The following is a 12517-nucleotide window of genomic DNA, read 5'->3' on the forward strand; positions in this document are numbered from 1 at the left end:
TCCCAGCCAGAAACACAACAAGATCAGCTCAAACATATCTTAACCTCCACTACCCAAACAACAAAGGACTCAAATACAAAACAACATATGCATCCAGCTTCTCCTATTTAAGTGCACAACTATGGAACGCACTACCAAAAACAGTAAAAACAACATACGACTACCTAAAGTTCTGGAAAAAAAACTAAAAACGAACCTGTTCCAAAAGGCATACCCCACCAACCCAACATAAGAACCAGAAAGCCTGCTACACAACACCACCAAGACTTCAATGGACTCACCCCTATCTCCCTCTTCACACTTAATGTTTCCTAATACATTTACCGAATGTGAACCATACCCTACCACAATCACAACTTGTACTTGAGCACACTATGTATTTGTTCAGACTGGAACCGGCGACCGCCTCTACGGCACTATGTAAGCCACATTGAGCCTGCAAACAGGTGGGAAAATGTGGGATACAAATGCAACAAATAAATAAAAAAATTACATTTAAGGAAGTTATTAACTCAACTAAGTTACATGCCCAGCAATGAGACCCAGAATTGACCTGGCCCTGCCCCTTTTCAGGAGCCTTGTGAGAATTTATGAGCCTAAATTTAGGAACTCAGATAGGGCACATATTCAATTTTGCAGAATGAGGCATCTTAGTCTTAAAAAGTTAGGCACCTAGATCCATTGACTATAGGCCTGTTTGTTCCTGCAGCTGCTCCTCAACGGGATCTAGGAAGGAGCCAGAAATCACACTGAAAGCAGAGAAGCCAAAACCTATCCAAAGAACTATGATGGACTTAAAAGGGCGTGTCAGTAGAGCTGCAGAGGAACTTTAACCAGGGACAGACTGACTATGATCTGGGGCCCTTGGGCAATAAAAGCCATGAGTCCCTAACCACCTATCAAAAGTTCTTAAACTAGATGGAGGCTAGGGGAGAGTGGGCCCCTACTGTTGTAGGCCCTTGGGCACTGTCCTATTGGTTAATGGACAGCCTGCCTTGTCTACCACACAGAAATAAGCTGCCTTGCTCTCAAGAGAGAAATACTGACTTAAGACAACTGCTCACATTGGAATCTGGTCTCAGGTAGCATTCACCCAATTGCTTTTACTTCCTGAAAATCCTATTGTGCATTCAGTGTGTGGATTTGTAGAGGCCTAGAGTATTGCCAGGAAAGAAATGTTATATATTGCTATATGTCTGTGTGTGACATTTAATCTCAAGCTAGCAAATTACCTGTTTAGAAATTAATTTTCTTTAAGAACATAAGAACAGCCATACTGGGCATACTGGGTCAGACCAATGGTCCATCTAGCCCAGTATCCTGTTTCCAACAGTGGCCAAGTCAGGTCACAAGTACCTGGCAGAAACCCAAATAGTAGCAAGATTCTATGCTAACAATCCCGGGGCAAGAAGCGGTCCATCTCAATCTCTACGTAATCTTGGATCTAGTGTTGTGGACTTGAGTTAAGCTACCTCAGTGGATATCTTCAATAATAAGAAATTTTTCTTTCCATTATATTATGTTGGATAGCTATACTGTTCTGTACAAGTGATCTCTTGGTTGAAAATATAAATGCTGAATTAAAAAAAAAAAAAAAACAACAACCCACCACAGTCCATCTCAATAACAGACTAAGGACCTTTCCTCCAGGAACTTGTACAAACTTTTTTTTAAACCCAGATACGCTACTACTACTACTAATCATAGTGCCACTAGACGTACGCAGCGCTGTATATGCTAACCGCTGTTACCACATCCTCCAGCAGCGAGTTCCAGAGCTTAACTATCCTGAGTGAAAAAAATATTTCCTCCTATTTGTTTTAGAAGTATTTCCATGCAATTTCATTGAGTGTCCCCTGGTGTTTGCACTTTTTGAAAGAGTGAAAAATCAATTTAACAGCAGCTATAGCTATGAAACAAAAACTCAGGTTACAGGAAACATGCCATAACACTTACAGCTGCTGGCTGGGGATGGTGACCAGAATAATGACAGTCCAGTTTGTCAGCAAGTTCCTCTTTCTCATCACCTTCTCCCTCATCACTAGACAGACGTGATGTTGGCTCAGCAGCAGGCACAACAGGGTGTAGCGATTCATTCACCGTGGGAGTGTCACTAAGAACATTCCCACTGTGCTGAGCAGGGTAGCCAGCAGCCCTTAGTGAACAAACACATCACATTACTACAGATCCCATTCTAGCTGTGAGAATCATATTTAGACAGAAGTAACCAGTAATATTAAACATGACACAGATAATGGTAAAGGAAATATTTAGGATGATTACAAAGCCATCCATTTCCACAAATGATGAAGAAGCACTGTTCCTAATACAACTCTCATGAATATATCCTTCAAATTCCCAGTCCATCAGAACTTTCTCATTCTGGGGCCGTGTAAGCGTCTACGTGCGCCCAACATGCGCCAAAATGGAGTTACCACATGGCTACCTCGTGGACCTTGTGGTAATTTCATTTTTGGTGCGTGTCTGCTACATGCACCCGAAAAATGTGTTTTATTTTCTGGCGCGTGTAGGTCATTACCGCCCGGTTACAGCGTTGAGACCGCACGTCCATTTTCAGCAAAAATTTTAAAAAGGCCTTTTTTACAGGCATGCTGAAAAATGGATTGGTGCGCTACCAAAACCCACACCTACACTACCGCAAGCCATTTTTCAGCGCACCTTAGTAAAAGGACCACTCTATCTGTAAACCCATGCATTGTTTTAATACTTTTTTGGCTTGGGCCCATTAGGGGCTTCCAAGTTAGCTTCAGAACTTTTAGTACGAGAACAGTGCTCGGCAGACTTCTACGGTCTGTGCCCTGAGGATGGCAAGGACAAATCAAACTCTGGTATGCATATAAAGTATCACATACCATATAAAATGAGTTTATCTTGTTGGGCAGACTGGATGGACCATTCAGATCTTTTTCTGCCATCATTTACTATGTTAAAATGTGCAAAATTTTGATATGGGCGAGGCGTGGCCACCATCAGCAGTTGCTCATTAAGCCTTATGGGACGCCAAGTACAATATCTTTGATTTATTTACTCCCCAGCATATAGTGCTACAGAGTTTTTTTATGGATTTGTTTCATCAGCTCTTTTGATGTTCCAAGCAAGTTTTTAGGGGTCATGCATTTAATATACTGCCTCCCTGGGGCAATGGAGGGTTGAGTGACTTGCCCATGGTCACAAGGAGCTGCAGTGGGAATCGAACCCAGTCCCCCCCCCCCCCCCCCCAATTCTCAGCCCACTGCACTAACCATTAGATTACTTCTCCCCTGTCATATGTTCTCTCTCACCAGGCTGATGCATAATTTTATATTTCAGTACTTAGCCTTCTACTTTAATTTGTCAAAAGACCACCAGCACCTGAAATCCCAGCCTATACATAGAATCAATACTAACAAAGTAATCCGATGACTGTGGTAGGAGTTTGCTCACCTCGGAAGACTGACATTATGATGTCTAGGTTTATTAGGTACTGAAGGCTTTGATTCTGCAGGAGTAATTCCATGAGGAGTTTGGTGCAGTTCCTGGGAAGTTTTAGACGGTGAAGGATGTGGTTCCCTGAGAGGGGGCGTCTGCTGATGATGTTCTGAGTTGCGAAGTAATTCCTTCTCCCGGGTCTTACTTTTGTGCTCAGCTAACAATACATCAAAACGTTTCCTTCGACCCAGTACAGCTCTCCGGTAGCCTAAGGAATGTGTCTGCAAACAGAACGTAGACCAAGGTATAACAGGACTGATAAATGAAAGACAATAAAATATTGCTTTTTCAGCAGTCTAAGAAAAGGAAAATGCTTAAGCTCAGCAGTCATTTCCAAGTACTGTAAAAGTAGGGACTTATATCCCACATAATATTCATTACAAAGAACTCTTCAATTTTTAAAGCCGCGCTTCCCAAATTGTTTAGCTTAAAAATGAGCTCTGTTTCACTAAGTCCTGTACATTACATGACTAACAATCATAAATAATCTTTGCTATTTTTCACACGGGGTTAATTCTGGCAAAAAAAGACAGCATCACCGCAGAACAAAACAACTAGTTCTGGAGAAGGGTGGGGAAGAATCTCCAGTGACAACACTGCTCTGGAGCGACTTGCGTTAACTAAAAAGTTTGAACTCCAGTTTCTTCCTCAGTCTGTCTTCCTACAAATACACTTTCTCCAGTTTGCCTCCCCCAAACTGGGTCCTGGAACCCCATCCACTGAACCTTCTACACTCATCTCATACAAGCTAGTTTCCCCATCACACCTTCTCTGAGGACCTTAGTTTTTATGCAAAGGAATTTCCAAAATATTTTATATGGAGGTGTGAGGGATATGGGAAAGTGAGAAATTAGTAAAATGATATTTTGAAAGCTAGGCCAGGAGAATACATGCACAAATTCACTTCAACAGACCTTCATCCCCCTCCCTCAACAGCTTGAATATTCCAATGAAAACTGTGGGGAATTAGCTTGCAGTCTCAAAATCGCATCCTTTTGTGTTCCTTGTTATTTGCGACTGGCTAACATTTGTTTATAGTTTTTATGGTAAAAATGGAGCCAAGCACAATGAGAGCAGCCAGTTGCTTCACTAAAGTTATGCCTTTGCTTCAACCACTTGGTTTACTTTTATTTGCAGATGGAACGCGGAAGTATTCATATTGCAAAAGGATGATGGTGCCATATTACGTTATCTCCCAAATGCGCTTGTACCCAAGTCTGTCACTTCCGTTTTCACCTCTTTAACTGGTGAACCATGGCCGTTTACAAATGTGAACCATTCTAATTTTACTAACACTATGATGGTTTTCTTTAAACCTCTCATGATTGGACTCTCAGTTTAATATTGCACTCTATAGTGCAAAGCCCAGGCTTGCAATGGATTGTCTCGGCTCTCACAGTAATTTAGATGACCTACCTTGCATGTCAAAGACCTAGTGCAGGGTTTCTTGGTTTCCACATCGACCACACCACAGTGTATATCAGGATCAAACTCCCGTGCTGTAAAATGTGTACAAATATCCTGTTAAAGGCACAACTTCAATAGAACTTGAGAGAAAGGGTGGTCTAGACAATCTAGAAGAACTGTTCTATAACTGAGAATGCAAAAACATGTTACTGGTAACACTTTGTGCCTCAATTTACCCAACTGCAATTGGGTAAGACCCCAGTGACCTTTCACCCCCTGGGGAAGCTGTCAGGCAAATAATCAGCAGCATCTGGTAGCCCAGAGCAAAAAGCATGTAGGTTCCAGATTACGTTGTAAAGCACGTTAGAAACCAGTCTGATTGAAAGGGGCAACCAAAATCTAAATAGCTCTTATGAGTTCCCCCCCACCCCCTTTTTGTAACTTTTTAAATATCATGTTTGATCTGAAACAGAACAGAGTTTAAACTGGTTCATGCAAGAATGTTCTTCAATGTTTTATACATTATTCTGGCCCTGCTTTCAGACTGCATAGCGCTACACCAACAGAATAGAATTTTTAAAAACCCAACTACGTAGACTTTTACAATATTCATTCTCAAACACAAACCTTGCCTCACTGACTCAGTAAACAAACGCTATTACTATACAAAATGATTGCAAAGGGGGTCTTTTACTAAAAATTTAACCCATGTTATCTGTAGCAGGGTCCACAGGAATAAGAGGGATCCTATGACAGATAGCATGCTCTAATCTTTAGTAAAGTAAAATAATCCCTAATTATGTACAGTACTACTAGTAGGCAGATTTTAGGGTGTTATTCTTTGCCCCACAAACTTACTACTGATCACTATAATCGCCCCTTTCATATGTTGAAATCTATAACTAATTCTTAAAAATCAGTTCTGGAGCTGGTCTGGTGATCAACAGCAGTAGAGTCCATAGTCACAATCACATGGGGTTTCCAGTCTGATCTCTTAAGTTGGCCGTTTTTGCTCCCTGGCTAAGAGAAGGATGCTGCAGAAAACAGCATTCAGAGCCTCCAGACTGAAAACAAGTTGTGCTCAATGATCAAGGGTGACACATACTTTTTATTTTTGTTACATTTGTACCCCGCGCTTTCCCACTCATGGCAGGCTCAATGCGGCTTACATGGAGCACTGGAGGGTTAAGTAACTTGTCCAGAGTTCGCCAGAACCAAAGTCCACCACCCTAACCACTAGGCCACATACGAGACAGATTCAGTTTTCCAAAAGGGACCATTTTGCATGGCCCCTGGCTGTGAATTGTCACTACACTGAGTGACTAAACTAGATACATTGGGAAGGGGGGTGGGGAAGGGTAACACATTAAAGAGAAAAAGGGGGAACATTTCCCAAGTAGTTGCAAACAAAGTCTTACAGTGCTAGGATCCCAGCCTCAGTTCCAATGGTGCCAGAAGCCAAAAATAGCAGCAGCCGAGATCAAGCATCCTAATCTCCTCATGAGGGTGAGGAAGGATTTGTCATTGTCCTCAGGAGGCCAAGAAGTATCAGCATCGATTCCTCCCTTGAAGCACTGTGTGGAGAGTACTAAGGCATTAAGGTCATCAATATTCTCAAAGCGCCCCCGAAGTGAGGGTTGTTCATTCTCCTGGGAATTGGATAGGGCATGACGGCCTTCATTGAGCCAAGACCAGGTCACTGATGCCGCCCTGATGGCTTCAAAGGACCTGATCATGCTGGGTGAGTCCTAGTCTTCATTGCGGAGCCCTTGAAGAGCAGTTCAGGGCCATGCTTCAGGAACAGATAAGGCACCTTCTTGCCTGGCAAGAGGCTATAGCATTGAGGGCATTGTTGCCGGCTCCTCAGGAGCTCCAGCCTGAGGAGCCGGCAACATAGTGTCAAGAAACATGGAGACCCTCTCAAAGTCCATGCATCCCCAATATCCAATGCAGCTCTGGTGGTCAATAGGACCAATGCTGAAGTTGATGGACCAAGACTTCTGTGCCAAAAATCCGTTTTTGCTGATTTTCTCAACCTCTAAAACCTCTTGACATCTATGAACAATCTACAAAAGACGATTATGATCAGGGCCCAGGTACTGTAGGCACCAACTGTGCATGTATGTCCCTGAGGGACATGGTCCTACAACACAGGATGCACATCTTAAAACCACTGGGAGTTTTCTGGGACAGGTCAGGAAAAATAGCCAAGGCAAAATAAAACAGCAGAATGGTGAAAAAAGGTCCCCATCAGGTGCTCAAGGCCTAAGGGGGCCTAGTGAGCCATGGAAAATAAAGGAAAAAAAAATCTTTAAAGTGCTGAAAATCTAATTAAATGAAATAAAAGGGAGTACAGGAGCACTGGCCCTGTGTGAGACACAAAGAACTGGCAAGTCATCAAAACACCACAAAATGGGCAGGAATCCAAGATGGCCGCACTCTACTAGGACGCTGTAAGCCTCGATTTTCCTTTGGACAAACAATGCCAAAACGTAGAGGGAGATTCGCAGTCAGAGCCTCCCTGCTACCTCCCTCCTTACCTGGACCTATGGACCGATTTGTGAGACCACAGGGAGCTGGTCAAGAAGGCGGAATGACTCAAGTAGGGAATGCCGGCGATCGGGAGCTTTCGGCTTCCCCTGGTCTTGAAACCACCTTGAGCCCCGCTAATCGCACTCCACCTCCCCAACCGATAGGCGCGAGTTCCTTTCTCTCTGAGTCGATGGGGTCCCCTTTGGAAGGTATCATGGGCCCCAAAGAAAGTCGAGGAGAGGCTTCGTTTCCATCTGAGAAGGGAATGGAGGGCTGTGTGCCCTCGGAACCGCCACGGAGTGAGGGGAGAGGAGCTGAGGGACAGAGTGAGATCTGGATGCAGTCTTCTGAAAGGTTTGAAATTCCTAAAGAGTTAGTAGTAAAACCAAAAGAAGTAACATTGGAAGCCTTATGGGACTTGGTTTCTAACCTGGGACAAACATTTTTAAAACAGATAAATGATGTTTCACCAAAAATAAAGCTGTTAGAAACGGACTTACAAAAAAAAGAAGAAGAGATTAAGATTATAAATGATAAAGTTGAAAAAATGGATCAGAGAATTATGAAGGTTGAAACGATACAACCTACAATGATAAAAGATTTGACAAATCTCAGGTTGAAAATGGAAATGTTTGACAATTATACTAAAAATCATAATTTGAGATTTGTTAACTTTCCTAGAGTAAAAACTGTTGCGCCTCTTGAAATGTTAAAACGCTATATGCGGGAAGTTTTGGCTATAGCGGGAAGTTTTGGCTATACCTGAACAGAATATACCACCATTTACCCAGGCATATTATATCCCAGGAAAGGAACTGAATTAGTTAAATGAAAATCTGATTGATGTTTCTCTTTTACTTGAAACTTCTGACACTGAACTTGCAACAGCCGCTACTTTGGTGGCGACTGTTGCATTATTGCCTGATAAAAATTGGATTTTTCGTATGTTTTTTCGAAGCAAGGATAAACCTTTTTTGGGTTTTAAAATACTGTTATTTCCTGAAGTCTCGAAAGAGACACGGCGACGGAGGAAACAATTCTTGCTTCTTAAACCTGAAATATTGCACTTGGGGGGTACCTTCTTTTTAAGATACTCCTGCAAGTGCATAATAAGATATAAGGAAAAGAAATATGTATTTACAGAACCTGCACACGTATTGGCACTTATAACCTCAGCGAAAATGGAGAAGCTATAAAGAAATATCAACTCCGCTTAGTAGTTATCCTAATTTCTTTTTTTCAACTTTCCTGATTTCCTAAATCTTGGATTCGAATTTATGGACTTGTCATTTTACCTTATTGAAAATGTTAATTTTATTTTAAATATTCTGTTAAAGATGCTTTGCTACACAAGATTTGTTTCTTGTAACATATTGAGTAAATAAATAAATAAATAAAAACACCACAAAATGCAATAATATAACATTGAGATGCAAGTTGTGAGGAGAGACAGTGAACATTTCTTCACTGCTCCATAGGAAAAAAAAAAATAGGACCGAGCTGGTTCCACATCAGATGTGAAACGATGTGCATAAGTGTGGTAGGCCGCTTCCAAAAGCTTTGAGAAAAGCTGGGGAGTGCTCACAGTGGTGGGTTCTGTTGGACAATGGTCACCAACAATAAGAATATTGTCATCTTCCTTGTCCTCAGAAAAAGTACTTTGTTCTGTTGTAGAGTCACGGTGTCTTCCAACAATAAAGTCAAAACTACTGCTGAACAGAAAAGGAACCTCAAAGGTGCAAAAGGAGTCAAAGAAGCTGTAAGACAATTTTGAAGATTCTAGAGGGAATGGAAGGCAATATCCAGTGAAACAAACTTATTTCTTCCAAAACTACTGGGAATTCAGTTTATGAAGAACTGAGCCTTAACCACTACAAAGGTTATCTTTCCATAACATCCAGCAACAAACATATCTAAGACCAATAGTGATCTCACTGATTTGTATCTCAAGATACGCTCACTTAATGGGAAAAGAATATTTAGATTTGCGACAATCAAAAATAAAATTACAGCAAAGAAAAATAAAAAGTATCTGGTAAAGCAAAAAAAAAAAAAACCTGAGAAATACGAAAGCAAGTTTCAGCTTGTTCAATGAAGATGAAAATCACTGTCAATAAGGCTATAAGATTATATAGATTCTCTTTCAGAAAGCAGAGAGGAGAGAGTATGGTTTATATGTGCAAAAGGAGAAGACGAACAATCAATACCAGGGTAGACAGTCAGTATTATGTACTGTAATCTTGGCTAAAGTGACTATGTGGTGATTTTGATTTACACTGTTATTATAATCCTAAACTAGTAAGTAAAATTCTTAATTATAGTTGAGTAGAAACTGAGTTTGTAAGAGACTTAAGAAAAATTACTGTGAGTTGGGTCATATGAAGCTTGTACAGTTCAGAGTTGGGTCCACAGGCAGACTTGTTATTGGGTATGGCGAAGCCTGTTTAAGAATATATATATATAACACAAACTAAGTACTATATTACCTTTATAAAATCTACAAAATCTTCCAAATATTTTCTAAGAAAAGTAACATAGTAGATGACAGCAGATAAAGACCTGTACGGCCCTTGATTTGTCCTTGCCATTGTCAGGGCAATGATGGTAGAGTCTGCCTGGCACTGGCCTTGTTCTCCAGCTACTGAAGCTGAATCTGTCCAGCCATGATGAGGGCACAGACCATAGAAGTCTGCCCAGCAATGGCTTTGCTTCTCAAAGCTTGTTTGGTTCCTTGCCTTCTAAACAGTAAAAAGCAGTGAAGAATGTATTGCAGTAATCTAGACATACACTAACACATCATCATCTAATTTTAAATGTGAACCGAGGATTGCCAAAGACAGAGACAGAAATATAGGAATGCATAAAGCATAATGAATGTAAATAGGTTTGTGCGTTATAAAAGTTGCTAGAGAACACATACATTGACTTAAGAGGGCAATCTATGCAAATTGTCTACTTGAAAATGTAACCTTCTTCAATACAGCTAGAATACACATTTAGCTGCACAAAAAAGGTAAGATTCGTGGAAGTGTGTTTTCGTCAGGGAAGGACAGTGGTGCACGCAGAGTTCACTTCCAAATCTGTAATCTGTGCATGTTATTTTCCGTTCAAAAAGTACCAGCACAAAAACTGTAAAGTTATTTGAGCACGTTTCAAAGCAAACAGAGAAAAATGAAGGCAAAGACCGTATGGCCTATCCAGTCTGCCCATTCATGCCATCAACTATCCCTAATTCGCTCAGATATCATATCTATGTACTTGTCCCAAGCTTTCTTGAATTAAAATATAGGTTTTCAAACATATACATATACCCTTCCCTTTCAAAGGCTCATGGGTAAAATGTGTCCATCAAGTATCTCCAAAATGCAGAGTCTGAAAATTGCCTCAAAACTGAAAAGTAGAGGCTTAATATTTTATACAGATGGAAAGAGGAGATACAAGGAATTCCAGAAAGATACAGCTATACAAAAGTCATCATATGTATTATGATATGATTTGTTTGCTTTTGTCCATTGGTTCTTCTCAACCTCCACATAAATTTAGACAGACAGAAGTGAATTAACTATATAAAAAAAAAAAAAGAACGAACAAGACCTGGGTAACTAATCTACTGAAAGTAAAGGCTTCTAGTGGCAAGATTATCAGCAACTGTTAGACCGGGGCCATACTGAGGGTTGTGAAAGCAGTGTGGCCACACAGGGAGGCGGGGCGCCAAAACTGCTCCCCATTCATTGTTTCTCATTCTTGGCTGTAGCAAAGTGGGCAGGGCAAAAGTGCCAGTGGGAATATCACACAGGGAGCAATTCCCGTTCAAGAAGAACAAACCTCCACCAAGCTAAGCACAAACAAAAGAACAGTGGCGATGACCAGTAATTGATAATGCACAACCAACTCTTATTAACTTCAAAGATGATTCCACATGGGCCGTGTTTCGGCTATATGGCCTACATCAGGGGTCTTACAACATCTAGAACTATAGTATATAGCAACTGTTGTACACAGTTGGCTCTTGATACTGTCAGCCTTGGAAATATTAAACATCTACATCATGTCCAGTAATTCTGAATTCACCAGTGACACACCAGCTAATGTTCAGGTTGCATATGCAACACTCTTGTGAATTCAATAAAAATGAGGGGCTTTTTTCCTGCTTGCAAAAGAAACATCGTTTACCACTGCGCCATAGGAAAGTTGAGATATATGGTGACCTTTTTTTTTCAACTAAGCATTGTAATCACAAATTAACTTGAAGACTAACTTCCTGCATAAAAGCCTAAGCATGGGACATTTTCAACAGAATCATCTCAAATAAGTACAATGGTCTTGTAGGTGCCTTCTGTAATTAACTAGGGTGCAAGGTTTTTGATCCACAAATGATGAAATCTAGCATTCATTTGGCTTGTTTATACATATTTTTTTTCTCACTAGAAATAGAAATGTACAGGTTTTATGATATCTTTACATCCTTATTGCTTCCCAACAATGGTATTAACGCGATGGTCATTTTTAATATAAGTGAAAATATTTACCTGATAATCTTTTATACAAAAATTTCCTGTTATTCGTAGTATCGTCTGGTTTCTTTTCCAAAATTGGAGGCGTAGAAAGAAGACCTTTACCATTTGGTATCTGTCCAGGGGAAGGCAAGGGTGGCTTTGGTATTGAGGGACAATTAAGGCCAGTCTTTATTGATGAACTCACAGTAGAAGAACAGGTTGGACCAGTTTTCAGAAGCACACCATCTATCTTTGGATTTGAATGTATCTTTTCCACTTTAACAGATGGTATCATGCTGTCAATAGGGCAGAAGACAGAAAAGGGTAATTTGTAAACAATTAGGAGTTTATAGTGCCATCAATTCAAAAGTCTAGTTGTTGTTTAACAGTTCTGCATTGCACCTCACATTTCAAACATATCTGAGTTTTTCCAATTGGACAGTTGGACCATAAGGGACTCCAGAGTTTGATTTCTTAACCTAACAAGCTATGAAGAAACTGTTCACAACCCCCGGGGAGAGGGCATCTTAGCCACTGCGTAACAGGCAACTCTGAGTGATATTCAGAGTACAATAAGTAACAGGGTTCCATAG

General features: G+C 40.7%; 1 protein-coding gene across 1 annotated transcript in view; it reads right to left on the reverse strand.

The window, feature by feature from the left end:
- Positions 1-12517, reverse strand: part of ATXN7 (ataxin 7) — a 118314-nt gene that overhangs the window by 20141 nt on the left and 85656 nt on the right. The window contains exons 8-11 of the mRNA XM_030206337.1: positions 11958-12220; positions 4906-4988; positions 3445-3710; positions 1957-2155 (exon numbers count right to left, since the gene is read on the reverse strand). Of these exons, the coding sequence (XP_030062197.1) occupies positions 1957-2155; positions 3445-3710; positions 4906-4988; positions 11958-12220 (811 nt within the window). The remainder of the gene's footprint in view (positions 1-1956; positions 2156-3444; positions 3711-4905; positions 4989-11957; positions 12221-12517) is intronic.

This window comes from Microcaecilia unicolor, chromosome 6 (genome assembly GCF_901765095.1).
Source record: "Microcaecilia unicolor chromosome 6, aMicUni1.1, whole genome shotgun sequence".
Taxonomy (NCBI): domain Eukaryota; kingdom Metazoa; phylum Chordata; class Amphibia; order Gymnophiona; family Siphonopidae; genus Microcaecilia; species Microcaecilia unicolor.